This window comes from Cajanus cajan, chromosome 5, assembly GCF_000230855.2.
Source record: "Cajanus cajan strain Asha chromosome 5, NIPB_CcT2T_4, whole genome shotgun sequence".
In the NCBI taxonomy this organism is placed as follows: Eukaryota; Viridiplantae; Streptophyta; class Magnoliopsida; order Fabales; family Fabaceae; genus Cajanus; species Cajanus cajan.
In genome coordinates, this window is record NC_138521.1 from 59,648,194 (window position 1) to 59,664,269 (window position 16,076).

Sequence of the window (16,076 nt, forward strand, 5' to 3'; positions counted from 1 at the left end):
AGATATTAACTTTAAAATGAATAACAGATCTGTCCAGCCAGCCCGTCAACACAGGCTAGCTCATTTCGAGCTATTGAAAATTTAGACTGGACCAAACAAAATGACCCTCAAACCTACTTTTTAGCATCCAAGCCATCCAAATTATCGAACCTTCTCTCAATAGACCATGTTCAATTTTGCCAGCTCTAGCCATGCCTGGTCTGAGACACCAGAAAGCACACATCTCATCTTACACTTCGCGATGACTGAATGCCTCTAAAACAAACTCCTGCCAGATCTCTTTCGACATTTCAATAGCCTACACTATGAAGATTCAATAATTGATTCGATACGTGTATAACTTTGCAAACTCAAACAGCATTGTGCCTTTCTGCTTACAGTCCCTATTTACGATGCACAAATTAGTGCGAATTGAGTTTAGCAAAAATCAATTAAAACCACGCCACTGCATACAGTATAACTCTGTATTAAACCGCATCCAAATTCCTTCATCCTTCGCAACACTACACAACTAGAATAAGCATACACAGCACAAATTTCGTTTGTTTAGCAGTAATGCTTAGTAGCAACCTTCCGAAGAACTTGTATGCAGAAAATAAAATCTATAATTCTTAATTCATGATGATCTGGATAACTAATTAGCAACGTTGACATCTAAGTAAAGCATAAGAATGTACAGCATTGTATGAACTATGAAATCATAGTTGAACGCAGGATTACTTTATGATTCCGTCATCTGACCCAAACAATAACATTATGCATTATAAATCAAAAGTAATAGGTATTGCCTTAAAGCCTACAATAACCAATGTATTAGTAATTCCTTCTAGTTGCAGAAATACCAGAGAAATGGAGCAAAACTTCAATACTTTAGAAATAAATATTCAAAACAGCATATCTCAGGCACAGCTTTACCTCAAAACAAGGAACAAGGACATCAAAATTATAAGAGTCAGAGCATGACAATTGACAAATATTCTAAAATGTCTACCAACACAAATATAAAAGGAGCGAAAGATCTAAACACAACTAGCCATTAATTTAATCTTCATCCTCCTCATCTCCATCTCCTCCAGCAGCCTTCTTAGCAGCAGCCCTTTGGTTCTTTCGCTTCACTCGGCCAGGACGACCACCGCCTAGAGGACTCGTGAGCGAGAAGTCAATGTGCTTCTGTGAATCAACCCTAACCATGAATGATGGAATGTTCACAACCTGCCTCCCAACCCTGCCACACCCCAAAAAACATTAAAATCCATTCCCAAACAAAATGCCACTAAAATCAGCAAATACTATACACAAAAATCAACATCATAGATTCTATTCAACAAAATCAGTTTCAGTATGATAAACATAAGCCCTTGATTGAATCAAATCCTATAGCAAGGCCATCATATAATCACTAAATCGTAATCACAACTATGAAACAAATATTACTAAATAACACACTACATGAAAACAATTGAGAGTAAAAATAAAAAGGCATTGCATAATCAACAGCAACGATGAGAGGACCTGATGTGCCTCTGCCTGATGAGAACCCTAGCGTGGTGAATGGACTTGGCCATGCCGGATTTGAAAACTAGGGTTTGGAGGCGGCGTTCGAGAAAGTTCTCGACGGTGAGGGCGAGGACGTAATCGAGCTTGTTCTGCGTCTCGTCGAGAAGACCGTAACGGAACATTCTTCGGAGAAGGGCCTCACCCTCGAAGATTCGACGGGGATTCTTCTCGTCGAGGGTCAACAGATTCCTCGCATTGTTACGGATGCGGCTGAGGGCGTACTGAACCCTCCACAGTTCCCTCTTGCAGCGGAGCCCGTACTCTCCGACGAGCTTCAACTCTGCATCCAAACGCTCCTTCTCGTATGGACGACGCGGCTTCTTGAACGTTTTCCCATCTATTCAATCACACACGTCAATTCAATTGGAAATGCGCCTTTGTGCTCAGATCAGAGTCAGATTAAATGAGATTTCATATGAACAAATGAATGCAGAGGCATTGGAATGAAGAAATTAGAGGGAGAAGTACTTACAGTTTCGGTAGAAAGAAACGTGCACCATCTTCTCTGCTTCTCAACCCTCACGGTGCACACTAGGTTTACGCAGCTCAAGTTCATTACATGCTTCTTTCACCCTTTTAAGAGACCCCAAAACCCTAGTTCTGGAAAGGCCGGGCTTTTCACTCTAAGGCCCACTGGCCCTTCGTCATAACACTTCTCAATTTGAATGGTAAAAGGCCCAATTTCGTAGCTAGCCCAGTGTTTTGATCCCAATGCAATCTGCAATGTTTCTGGTCTGCTTATCCCTGCTGTTGACCCAATAAAAGGGTTCTTTGGTTTAAACTTTTCTTTTTTCTTATAAAAGTATTTTTAATAAAGTTACTAATTATGTTATTTTTTATTTTTTTTGTATTAACTGTTTTTTTTTATAAATAAATTATCTTTTATTTTTTTAAGAAATAACCCTATCTATTTTACTATTTCTTAAAGAATTATTTTTAAAAAAACATCTTTTTGAAAACACTCTTTCTTTTTTTATTTAAACAAACAAATTCAATATTACATAAAAAGTTAAATAATCATTTGTACCATTTGATTTGATTTTTTTTAACACGAAAATTATAACTCTTTTCCATCTGATTAAAAATAAAATATTACTTTCGATTGCGATTTCATATAGGAGATCGAATAAATATAACTTATTTGCATCGCTATTTTGCATCAATTACATGTTTAAATCAATAAAAAGTCGTTTTTTTTAACTCCTATTTTTATATTAAGATATACTTTTTTCATACTCTCAAGTATTAGCAGGCTTCTTCGTGTGTTATTGTTAAGGGTGAGAGAGAGAGAAAGCCTGTTTTGGTTTAAAAAATGTCTAATTTAAGATATTCATTATTTTTCTGAAACATTCATGAGATGGCCGGTTGATGTGTTTTACTTTTCAGCCTCCACTGCTGAAGACATTCATGATGCCACTTTCCCACCTTAGTAAGAATGCAGTCCAGCCAATCCTTCCACTTGGCATCAAATATTAGCATCATGTTATTACTATTATTATCAATACCAAATCAACAAATTTCAAACTATTTAATAATCAAAATGGGAAATTTTTAATTCATATAATTTAATTATTAAAAATATTGATTTTCCCACCGCCACGGCTGGCCATGCCAAGTAATGTACTGAAGAAGTGAAGAGTACAAATTCCAAATTCCACATTCCACAATGCCATGCTTTCATATTCCACTTCCCGAGTTCCCAAAATAAAAAATCGAAACTTCGTTGAAACCCACGTAAGATTTTGCTCCATAATCTTCAAAAAAACACTCTTCTTCATCTTCTTGTTCCCACATTCCCATTTTTTTCTGTCTCTGGGAAAGAAGAGATGGCGTCGAGTATAGGCATGATGGACAGTGCCTACTTTGTCGGCAGGAATCAGATTCTGACTTGGATCAACAACAGGCTGCACCTCAATCTCTCGCGTGTTGAGGAGGTAACTCTGGACCTCCTTTGCATGTTCTTACTAACTCACACCTTAATGTTCTTGTGTATATTTCTGCAAAGTGCAACACTTGGTATTGATTTCAAAAGAATTTGAGAACAATTACAACTAGCAAGAATGTCAACAATTAAGGAACACTATTCCATGTGATTGTGGACTGTTTTTGTTTTTGTCTTTTTTTAGAATTGTGTTTTGGGGGCAAGGATTCCAAAAGCTGAACTCAACCGTTTTGGCTAAAGTATCTCTAGGAATATTATCTATGATGAAAATATATCTTTTGGTTCTGATCCTGTTTATGCTTTGGCTAGGCTGCATCTGGCGCTGTACAATGTCAGATGATGGATATGACGTTTCCGGGGGTTGTTCCAATGCACAAGGTGACATCGTTACTTTGATTTAAGTTTTTTTCCTATTGAGCTCGTCTGGTATGAAGGGTAATTTTCTTAAGGCGGGTTTTGTTATAGGTGAATTTTGATGCAAAGACTGAGTATGATATGATCCAGAATTACAAAATTCTGCAGGACGTGTTCAACAAGCTGAAAATCGACAAGGTATCTGTTTTTTCTCGTGATTTTGTTAAGTGGAATACTTGGAATTGAAAGAGAGCTTTCTTTAAGTAAATATTAATAGAGAACGAAATATTGCAAGGATGGCTTATGATAATTTTCAACTGTTTTTCCTGGGGGCTTCAATGGAATGATTTACCAGTAATAAACTTTTAGCATATAAAAAAAATTGTGTATTAAAGGCCTAGAATCCAATTAATGAATAAATTTAATGGTGGATTTCCTTCCAATTCTGTTTCACCTATACTTTATTGATGCTTCCTTCCTTGTCCCCTTTGCTTGGCAACACTATGTATCCTCAATCATTAATCACTCAGACTACAACTGTGGGGAATTATCTCTTTGGGCGAGTTGGCTTAGGTTACTTTAGAAAATTTTTGGTGTGCGATCTGGTTTTGATCTCTCGTGATTTAATAGTAAATGTATTTTAGATAATAGACTTGCATGTGATTGGAAACTAGTAGATAAAAGTACTTTGGTTGAAATCCCTATCAACTATTTATATTTAATAGGGGGCTTTAACACGACTATCCTGTGGCAGCATGTTGAAGTTAGCAGGCTTGTTAAAGGCCGACCTTTGGACAACTTGGAGTTCCTGCAATGGCTGAAGCGTTACTGCGATTCTGTGAATGGTGGCATTATGAATGAGTATGCTACTTGCTCTGAGTATCTTCGCTATCATTTAAACAGTTCTGAATTTCAATGTAATTATATTACTTCTAGGAATCCGTATGTAACTGCAGTATTACTTGTATGATTATCATACATGTCCACACACACATGGCATATCTTTTCTAATTATTATAAATGCTATATTATGCCATGTATTAACATTTCTCATTTTGTACTGTATGTTATGCTTTGCTAAATACTTTTTCTTTTTTCTAGGAACTATAATCCTGTGGAGCGAAGGGCTAAGGTTGGAAAGGATCGAAATCATAAGTGTTCTCAGAAGAGCTCAAAATCACTGCAAACAAATATGAGTAATTCTGGTTCAGGCAACACTCTCAGTCCTAACAGAACCTCTGGTTAGCTACTTGGTGTATTTGAATTTTGATTCTAATTTGTTCAACATTTTGCCCAATGAATTTTCCTAGTTATCTTTTCTCATCCTTATGTTTTTCATTTTGGTTGATTTTTTTGAGTATAGGGGCCAAGCAATTCAGGTCAAATGGAGCGGAAGGAAGGGTTAATTCTTCATTAGAGATTCAGGCTTTGTCCAAAGAGGTACGAACCTTGAGGTTGTGTATGTTGGGCCCGCTAGTCCACCCGTTCCTCCACCATAGTATGATATTGTCCGCTTTGGGCCCAAGCACACTTGTAGGGCCCGCTAGTCCACCCGTTCCTCCACCATAGTATGATATTGTCCGCTTTGGGCCCAAGCCCGCACGGTTTTGTTTTTGGGCTCCTTCCCAAAAGGCCTCATACTATGTGGAATGGTGGACACTTATAAACTAGCCAATGTTCCTTCATTTTACCGATGTGGGACTTGGGATGAATCCCAACAAACCTCCCCTCAGACCAAGGACCACATGTCTCGTGATCTCCTCCCCTCAAGCGATAATCCGTCACCATCTTGTACCGCCGTTAACTCTACGGGACACGCCGCCTGAACACCACAATATCAGGAAGACTTTCGACACAAGGCACCAAGTTCGAATCTCCATCGCGAGGCACAACACTGAGGGTCTTCCCGCATCAAACCCAGACGAACCGTTGGCTCTGATACCACTTGTTTTGTAGAGCCATCTTTCCTTCTGGCAATTCAGTTAACGACCAAGTACCATTCTTTTGAAGAGATGTCATCTCATCCTTCATTGCTAACTCCCACTTGACAGAATCATTCCCCTGTATAGCCTCATCGAAGTATTCTGGCTCACCAGCATCAGTCAACAATAAATAGTGCAATGAAGGAGAATACCTTTCTGGTGCAACTGAAACTCTGCAGGATCTTCTCAAAGGAGGAGATGCTGGTTCTGATTCAACCTCTATATTTGTACTCTGGCTTCTGTTGGTTATGTCGCTTTCTGAAATTTCTTCAAGTTCTACTTTCTCAGAAGGCTCTGGCAACTTGTCTGTATCAATAGATTCTGCAGAAAATCTATCCTTATAAAATAGATTCTCATTAAAAGTGACATTCCTGCTTCTGATGATTTTCTTGTTTTGGTCATCCCAAAATCTGTAGCCATACATGTCAGAACCATAACCAATAAAATAACACTTTTTGGCCTTGGGATCCAATTTGTCTCTACTATCAGAGTCTATCAAAACATATGACACGCAGCCAAATACTCTTAAATGTGAAATATTTACCTCCTTCCCAGACCATACCTCTTCAGGCAATTGATAACCCAAAGGAACTGATGGTCCTCTATTTATGAGATATGCTGCTGTGTTGATTGCATCTGCCCAAAACACCTTAGGCAAGCCCGATTGGATCCGCATGCACCTAGCCCTCTCGTTCAATGTTCTATTCATTCTTTCTGCAACACCGTTTTGTTCTGGTGTTCCTGGTATTGTCTTGATCATTCTGATCCCATGTTCTGAACAGAAGTTCTTGAATTCGTGGCTATTATACTCTCCACCATTGTCAGATTTCAGACTTTTCAACTTTAAACCTGTCTGATTTTCAACTTCTGTTTTCCATCTTTTAAACACAGAAAACACGTCAGATTTATTTTTGAGAAAATAAACCCATACCTTTCTCGTAGCATCATCGATAAAGGTGACATAATAGCATGAGCCTCCAAGAGATTTCACTGGAGCTGGCCCCCAAACATCTGTATGCACCAATTCAAGCCTTTCTGTTTTCAGTGTCTTTCCTTGCCTTGAGAAACTAATTTTTCTCTGTTTTCCCAAGATACAGTGTTCACAAGTGCCGACATCTACGTGCTTTAGTTTTGATAACTTACCCTTTGTCGCCATTAGCTTCATTCCTTTTTCACTCATGTGCCCAAGTCTTTGGTGCCACAAGAATGAATTATTGGCAGCCTCAGTAACTGCTATCATGTTCTCATCTGCAACCATGTAAAGTGACCCTCGCTTCTTTCCACGAGCGACAATGAGATTGCCTTTCTTGACTTTCCATGCTCCATCTCCAAAAGTGGTTTCGTGCCCTTCATCATCCAGCTGCCCTACAGATATTAAATTTCTTTTTAAGGCAGGGATATGTCTGACATTTTTCAGTGTCCAATGGCTCCCACTTGAGGTCCTGATGGCAATATCTCCTTTTCCAACAATATTCAGAGGTTTGCCATCTGCAAGGTAAACCTTTCCAAACCTTCCAGAAACATAGTTAGTCAACAATTCATTAGAAGGAGTGGTGTGGAATGACGCACCTGAGTCCATAATCCATGACTCAATAGGACTATCTAGGCTGCAGATTAATGCATCGTCTATCTCGTCAGTTGCTGCATTTGCTGATTCATCATCGTCACGTTTCTTGTGATTCTTGTTTTTCTTCGGAGCTTTGCATTGATTGGTAAAGTGACCTCTCTTGTCACAATTCCAACAAACAATGTCATTCCGGAATTTTGGTTGACCTTTAGCTCTTGACTTTGATCTTCCTCGGCTGTTGTAACCTTTTTGAGTGGTTCTTCCTCTACTTTCAGTATTTAATGCTGAACTGGAAGTAGAACTGGAAGGTTCCTCGGAATCTCTCCTGCGAACATCTTCGCTCAAGATCAGGTCGCGAATGTCGTTGAACTTCAACTTGTTATCCCTTGCAGAACTGCTGACTGCAGTAACAGTTGCAGCCCAACTTTCCGGTAATGATGACAATAGTATCAATGCCTTCACCTCATCTTCAAATTTGATTTGTACTGACTCTAACATAGCAAGAATAGTGTTAAAATCATTAATATGATTAATCACAAGTTTACCTTCTCCCATCTTAAGGTTGAACAACCGACGCATTATGTGTACTTTGTTGGCTGCAGATGGTTTCTCATACATGTCTGATAGTGTCTTCATCAGACTTGCAGTTGTCTTTTCATTGACGATGTTGAACGCGACATTTTTGGCCAATGTCAGCCTGATCACGCCAAGAGCCTGTCGATCTAGCAAGTTCCACTCTTCCTGTTTCATATCGTCTGGCTTCTCCCCTATTAAGGGTTGATATAACTTCTTTTGATACAGATAATCCTCTATTTGCATCTTCCAGAAGCCGAAGTCTTTACCATCAAACTTCTCTATCTTCACCTTCCCTTCTTCTAATGCCATTGCTCTGCTGCTGAGAAAAGCTCTTGCTCTCTAAACTGAGACTCTCTCCTCTTAAACTGAGGAATTCTGAGCTCTTGCTCTCTAAACTGAGACTCTCTCCTCTTAAACTGAGGAATTCTGAGAAAAGCTCTCACTCTCTAAACTGAAGATTATTCTTTTCTGTTGTGGAAGATCAGATAAAACTGCAACCACAGAGCATACTAAGAATACTCTCCTCTCACTCTCTAAACTGAAGATTATTCTTTTCTGTTGTGGAAGATCAGATAAAACTGCAACCACAGAGCATACTAAGAATACTCTCCCGAACCTAGAGCTCTGATACCAGTTGTTAGGCCCGCTAGTCCACCCGTTCCTCCACCATAGTATGATATTGTCCGCTTTGGGCCCAAGCACACTTGTAGGGCCCGCTAGTCCACCCGTTCCTCCACCATAGTATGATATTGTCCGCTTTGGGCCCAAGCCCGCACGGTTTTGTTTTTGGGCTCCTTCCCAAAAGGCCTCATACTATGTGGAATGGTGGACACTTATAAACTAGCCAATGTTCCTTCATTTTACCGATGTGGGACTTGGGATGAATCCCAACAGTGTATCTATAACAATGACATTGGGATGAAAAACTATCCTTCTGTGAGCATTTGGAGCTGAATACATAACCAAAGAAGTCCCTGAACTTACTGTATGATGCAAATTCTGTTTCCTTTTATTTATATAGAATTCTAAACCAATGCTTTTGCTTCATGTATGTAAACATTATTGATTCTTCTGATGCTCCTCTGCTGGTGTTTATTACATCTGTTCTTTCTCATTGTCAGTCTGCTGACAAATTGACAATTTATTTGTTCTTATATGGGTATTATCATTGGAAGTTTGTTACTTGGTTGTTTTAATGAAAAAATTATTTATCGAATCATTTTTTGTCGTTCACCTTTTATCTTCTGTTTCCTGTAGATAACTGATCTAAAATCTGCAGTGGATCTCCTGGAAAAAGAAAGAGACTTTTACTTTGCAAAACTACGGGATATAGAAATTCTCTGTCAGACTCCAGAAGTGGAGAATGTTGCTGTAAGAATTCTAATAAAGGCTTGCATTGAAGTTTAATTAATTTTATTCACAAATGAAAAGAGGTCATTTTATTTTCCAGTATGCTTGTCAATTTGTCATCATATCTAATTTTTGTGTACTTGATATGGATATCATCATGTATTCTCGTGAGTTAGCCAATCAGTTTCTTTTCTCTGAATCTCCTATACATCAATAATTGATCTTGACCGGAATGGGGTAACGGACATCATGCAAGTTTTTGCTAAAATAAGTTATGGTTTTGGAATCAGCTTGTGTACTCTCGGAAATTGTTTGTATAGTTGATGGGTCTGTCTAAGTGGATGGGAGCAGTTGACAGTGAACTCTAAATTCTATCTTTTTTTAGTCAAATATAAATGATCTTTTGTAGAGTGATCTTCTGGATAGTAACTCTTAATTTTTCTTAGTTGGAGGATAGTCCAATGACTCCAATAATTGGAGTTTGAGGAAAGACATAAAAAAGTGAGTAAAAACAGTAAAAATGATATAAATCGGAATAACTTCTCCGAAAAATTGGTTTGTGACATAATGTAGTGATGTAATTTTATCTATGTAGCCAACCCAATTACTGGGTAAAGGCTTTAGCAACTATTATTATCTGTGCCAACTTGTTTTTCACCTCTTCTGAACCACCACAAGGATTGTAACCCTTGCTTCGTTTCTCAAGCTGTATCTGCTTGCTTTGGTATGATAAAGCTGGATGAATGATGGTGCTACATATTAGCATTTGAAACTGCTTAATGATTTACTGTTCTATTTACAAATATTTCACTCTTAAACCTGGGTTAGCAACCCAAAATACCTCCAGATCATGGTCAATCATAAAGTATTTGACCACCAATGATTGTTATATAAGGTAAATTGAACGTCAAAAAAATGGAAGGAAATACACAAATGTAAGCAGTTATTACATATTCTCTATGCAGATGTCTGTAGCAATTAAGAAGATTTTATATGCTGATGATGCAAAGGAAACAGCATTAGAAGAAGCTCAAGATTACCTGAATCAATCTTTGAATGCTATGGAAGCCGAAGATGAAACTGAAGCCTGATTACTCCCGAAATCAGCTCCTGGCTGGTAAGCGTATATTTTTGTCAGGCTCGTTTTCAACCAAACTCAATGCTGTCTTTGATTACAAGAGCGGTGATCCTTTCCCATGCTGTGGCCACCAAGTGCCCCATATAAAGAAAAATTGTTGTATGGTGTGTTTATTTTCTTGTAAGCATGGATGGATAATAAGATGATATAGTGACTGATCTTTCCAATGAAAGAGTTCATCTAATAACCCTTTTCATCTATATTTATGACTCGCATGGAGTAACATTGCGTTTATAAATAGATTATGAACCAGCTACGATTGTCGGAGGTAGCTGAATAACGATTTTTTATAAGTTATGGTTTAAAAGCTATGTGATTCCTGTGAAGCTGTGATTCGGTTGTCAGACTCAGAGCAATATAGTTTCATAAATTATTATAAAAATTAAAATAGATTAAATATAAGTTTAGTCTTTGAGCTTTATTGATTTTTTATTGAGTCCCTAATCTAAATATTGACCGGTCATGGTATATGTATGACTGAATTTTTACATGGCAAACGCTTGTGGAAAATTGGATAAAACACATGACGTGATATAGAGGATTCAAACACATTTGGTATAATTAAATGCTTTAACCTTAAACAAAATATTGATTGGTCGTAGCTTACATGGCTGATTTATAATCGCTAAATTTCTGTGTTCCATTATCTGTCATCTGAGGTCTTGAACACTCACGTGGCCAACAAGTGGACTTACCCATCTGCTGGTGTTTTTTTGTTAAATAATTATTTTATTACATGATATAAAAAATATTTTATATTCTTTATCGTAATCGAGACAGTAAAAGAATAGAAATTATGCTATCATCTTTGTAATTAACTCGTCATTACCATGTGTAGAAAGATTCAAAAGTAAATTGATAGAACTATTCATTGTGCTATTATCCTTGGTTGATTCATAAAATATGTTCCCTTGTACTTTGGTATCTACACTTTATTTACATGTCATCCCTTTTTTTCTGAGAAAAAAGGGTAAAGAAATCTTCCGACAGAAGAAAGGAAGTTTAAAAAAGAAAGCAAATAAAAGGCTTTTTGACCAAAGTGAGGTCGTTGACCAACGTATTTACGTAAATAGGACTCTTTTGAAAATATTTACGCATTTTGGGCTGTTTACAACGGTGTCGCTATGGGCCATAGCGACACCCATGCCACGTGGCAATTTTTTTTTATTCTGTAAAGTTATTCATTCTGTAATTTATTTTGTTTTCTATATATATATATTTTTTTTAAATTATTTTCTGACGAATTAAAAAATTAATTTAATTATTAAGCTGAGTGGGTGTCGCTATAGGCCATAGCGCCATCTATTTTCATGTTTTTTTTTTAATTTTTAACTATATTATTTTTTTAATTCATTATTTTTATATTATCATATAATTTTGGTTACTAATTTATAAATTTTTTTTGATTAATTTCTTTATTTTATAAATATATATATATATATATATATTTTTTTTTTTTATAATAATGGCGCTATGGCCTATAGCGACACACAGTCGCTATAGGCACCACTTATTTTCACGTTTTTATTTTTTTAAATTATCAACTATATTATTTTTTTAATTTTTTATTTGTATATTATCATACAATTTTAGTTACTAATTTATAAACTTATTTTTCGATTAATTTCTTTATTTTATAAATATATATATATATATATATATATTTATTTATTTATTTATAATAGTGGCGCTATGGCCTATAGCGACTGTGTGTCGCTATAGGCCATAGCACCACTTATTTTCACGTTTTTATTTTTTAAAATTATCAACTATATTATTTTTTTAAATTCTTTTATTTTACATTATCATATAAATTTTAATTACTATTTTATAAATTTATTTTTCCATTATTTTATTTATTTAATATATTTTTTGATTTCTTTGTTTTTTAAAATGAAAATATGGAGCGCTATGGGCTGTAGCAACTTTATTCAAGCTGTGTGTGTCGCTATGAGCTGCAACAACTTGGTTAATATGGCTTTCATGGCTTATCTGGAGTTACAAAAATGCCACGTGGCATGGGTGTCGTTATGGGCCATTCGTAGACAGCCCCAAAGGCGTAAATACTTTCAAAGTAGCCCCATTTACGTAAATAAGTTGGTCAACGACCCCACTTTGGTCAAAAAGCCCAAATAAAAAGCAAATACAAATGTAGAAATAACATTGCTACGACCTACAAACCCATCTTGGAAAGCAACATAATTGCAATGCATGATGTAGCATCTTTAAATATCACTGTTCCTAACAGAAACCAGGAAATTATCATGGAAATAAAATGAAAGAAAAAAGTTCCAGAAAATTATCACGGGATCAAATGTGGCACAACATCATTGCATTATACCAAAACCTAATGGGGATATAAAAAGAAAAATCAACAAGTTTCTGCAGTTGTACTAACACTATCTATATACCATGTGCGTCATAACCATTATACAAAACATAGATGACTAATCCGAAGATAATTAGAGGAAGACAAGAACTCAATAAAGGGTCGGGAAAAAAAGTTAAAGTATCTCCTCCGAGAAGGAAAACAAAATCTAAGAAACATGGTAACATGTACATGCATCCCCTTATCCACAAAGACAGAAAGTCAGAAACTACATGATTGCACTCAATAAGTCTCATCATACATTGTATAATAACCGCCACCACTTCTTGATTTATCAGCCTGCAAAGTGATGGCACAGTTAGTACAAGAAGTCAGATACAAAAAGAAAAAAAAAAAGCAAAATTCCAAAACTGGGTTCTATAGATGGAAATACCCTATGGATCAGATTCTCAAATTCTTGTGTTCCATTCTCTTGGATGTACTTCTCTGCAGCAGTTAGAATATCATCTGGCTTACCCAAGGTGTCCTTTTTCCTTGGAACGTACCAGATATTAACGGTCTGAGGATTGACATAGAAAGGTCTTACATAATGCTCATAAACATAAGCAGCACCTTTAAAGTAAGGAAGGACCAACCAGCAGGTTACAATCAACTTCGCATAAGGCCATATTGGAATCCTGAAATATATGTCGTAAAAATCCAGCCAAAAGTTAAATCCTTTACCCTGCCCTTCTAAATACATTTGTCACAACAGAACTCATACAAAACTTGACATAACACAATGCATTCTAGTAATTCAACATTCTCTAGCACATTATGAAGTATATTTGCATTGAAGCCCTTTTATAGTGCCATCATTAATACCTCATTACCTCTACCAATAAAAACATTGTACTCAAAATGTTTAATTAAGATTGTAATTTTGTGAACATATGATCATGTTCTAATATTCTATACAATTTCCCAGAACAATGCAAAGTACAAGGCATTAATTTTGCAGCCTAAATAGTTACAAAACCTAAACAACTGGCAATCAGATTTCAATTTGTGACAACATGCAAATTACTCAAACCCCCACCATTAGAACAATCCTAATGACCGAAGTATGAATTCTATTGCTGGCCAAGCTTGGCTACTATGTACTTAACACTAATATAACAGCCGCTTTTTCTTAATTTCTTTTACCATAAATTACATCCAAATTAATCAATCATCAAAACACGAAGATTTTCATGAATAACCCCGTAGATTGGCAGGCAACCAAAGTCATCCTGCGCATAGAGATATCCTTTACAAAAATGTTCCCTAAAAACTAGCAATATGTTATAAGGTATTTACTTAATCACATTTCCTTAAGAAAACCCCCCCACAAAAAAAAAACTACATCCATACCAAGTTGCAACCAACCAGAAGAGCCTAAAATCCCAATTCTCAAGTTCATCATCGCATTTACTGATTACTCATTATTCTTCCAAACCAATTAACGTAAAAAAGAAAAATCATAAATGAGATGGGAAAAGAAATGCATACCATTCAAGGACTTTAGCAAAAGTAAGTTCAAAGAGAGTCATTAAAGAGTAGAGAACCCAGTAAGTGAGCCACTGTTGATCATCAACAGGAGACTTGCTCTCAATTGCCCTAATTGAAGCATATCTGCACCAGGATACCAAAAACCCACACCCATCACGAATCAATCTATTCTCAGACAAGAATTTGAGCTCTCACGTGACAATGAAATAAATGCAAACGGAACATTGAACAACACAAAACACATCATGTGTGCAAGGAAAAGGGAAATCAAGATTGAACTTACAGAGGATAAACAAGACTAATGACAGGCCTGCAATAGAAGCAAAAATAGATAACATATAATGATGTATCAGTTAAAAATGGAAAGAAAAAAGAAACACATTTTAGTTGAGGTGTCATTTAAGAGAAGGAAGAGGAAAAAAAGCATACCCAGCAAGGACATCGAAGTTTCTGAGAAGCACCTTAAGGAAATTCCCTGCTCCAGATCCCATTTTTATTTGAGGGTAAACAAGAGAGTGTTTTTTGTTTGAGGGCTTCTTCGATCACCTCTTCTCAGTTCTCAGTTCTCAGTGACAACCGAAAGAGGAAAGAGAGTGAGTGTAGTTTGCGTGTGAGAACAAAAGAAGACAAGACAACTGTGAGAAAAAGCAGGAGCGGTGGTGCGAATCAAAGAACAACGTGGCTTCCTCGTGGGGAGGTTTTTTTGTGTGCAGCCGGGACTAGAATTGTGTCTGTGTCTCACCCTACGTTGTCAACTCTTGAAAATGTAAAAAATGATTCTTGAATTATAAATTTTAAAAAAATTATATAAATATTAATATAAAAAATACTTTTGAAGGAGCCTAAATGCGGCTTTGTTGGCTCTGTACGGATGAGGTTGGTCGGTTCACCAATTAAATATTTGAATTTTGAGGTGCTAAATTAAAGACTATAGTAATATTGAAGGTCGTGGAAAAAACAAAGCTTGCTTTCAATATAATACGAAAATGCAGCTACCGACATTGTCCTAAGTCCCAACTAAACTCCCAAGTCCTACCCACTTTTTTTTTTTTTTTAATTCCACGTATATATTATCGTAAGCACTTCTGTTCTGTTTAAGGTAGGGTCGTTATAGTTTGTGCTTCTTTCAACCAGATTTGAATTGAAGCTTCTCATTTTGTGAGATTCCTTTCTTTTTCTCAAGTAGAACATAAGTATTAAACTAACTTAGTTAAAATGTTGAATGTTCATAAAAAATGTTTTCTATTCAATCATTTGCTTAGTTATGTAGTACTATTTCTGACTAAGATCATTATCACTTTTTTATTTGTCCCTTTTCTATAATATTTTTTTTAATTATTAGTTGTATTAATTATATCTTTTTCAAAATATCCTTATTTAATTGGCAATTCTTTTAGATCAAAGATAATAAGTTTTTGAAATTAAATAGATACAATTTTTCTCTCTTATTAGAATTAAAGTTGTCCCTCCCTCCGTTCTACCAATAAATATATTAAGAATGCTTTTAATTTCACATTATTTTTAATTTTTATTATTAAAGTATTAATACATTAATACTACTAAATACGGAACAAGACTCGTAATTTAGATATCTAATGATCTCATGTGAAATTGTGTTACTAAAATTAAGTCAAAAAATATATTGCATTTCTCATTCATCCATAATCTGATCCCATCCCATGAAAGGAGAAAAAGTTGTGGCCAGTTTTTTCTATCCTTTTATATTGAAAGCGAAAACGCACAGGATAAAG

General features: G+C 36.0%; 3 protein-coding genes across 3 annotated transcripts; 1 reads left to right on the forward strand and 2 right to left on the reverse strand.

Annotated features, from left to right (window-relative positions):
* Positions 1–850: 850 nt before the first annotated feature.
* LOC109808429 (small ribosomal subunit protein uS4y) lies at positions 851–2,187 on the reverse strand. Its single transcript, XM_020371432.3, has 3 exons — positions 2,030–2,187; positions 1,513–1,894; positions 851–1,225 (listed from the first exon to the last, which is right to left on the reverse strand). The coding sequence occupies exons 1-3, from the start codon at positions 2,055–2,057 to the stop codon at positions 1,042–1,044; spliced, it is 594 nt and encodes a 197-aa protein (XP_020227021.1). The 5' UTR covers positions 2,058–2,187; the 3' UTR covers positions 851–1,041.
* Positions 2,188–3,154: 967 nt separating this feature from the next.
* On the forward strand, positions 3,155–10,666 carry LOC109808428 (microtubule-associated protein RP/EB family member 1B). Its single transcript, XM_020371431.3, has 8 exons — positions 3,155–3,491; positions 3,809–3,877; positions 3,965–4,051; positions 4,608–4,714; positions 4,955–5,094; positions 5,217–5,293; positions 9,236–9,349; positions 10,294–10,666. The coding sequence occupies exons 1-8, from the start codon at positions 3,384–3,386 to the stop codon at positions 10,417–10,419; spliced, it is 828 nt and encodes a 275-aa protein (XP_020227020.1). The 5' UTR covers positions 3,155–3,383; the 3' UTR covers positions 10,420–10,666.
* A 2,115-nt stretch (positions 10,667–12,781) lies between these two features.
* LOC109808232 (HVA22-like protein a) lies at positions 12,782–15,044 on the reverse strand. The gene is made up of 5 exons (XM_020371133.3): positions 14,755–15,044; positions 14,609–14,635; positions 14,326–14,448; positions 13,229–13,472; positions 12,782–13,134 (listed from the first exon to the last, which is right to left on the reverse strand). Exons 1-5 carry the CDS (start codon positions 14,814–14,816, stop codon positions 13,078–13,080), a joined length of 513 nt encoding a protein of 170 aa, XP_020226722.1. The 5' UTR covers positions 14,817–15,044; the 3' UTR covers positions 12,782–13,077.
* Positions 15,045–16,076: the final 1,032 nt, after the last annotated feature.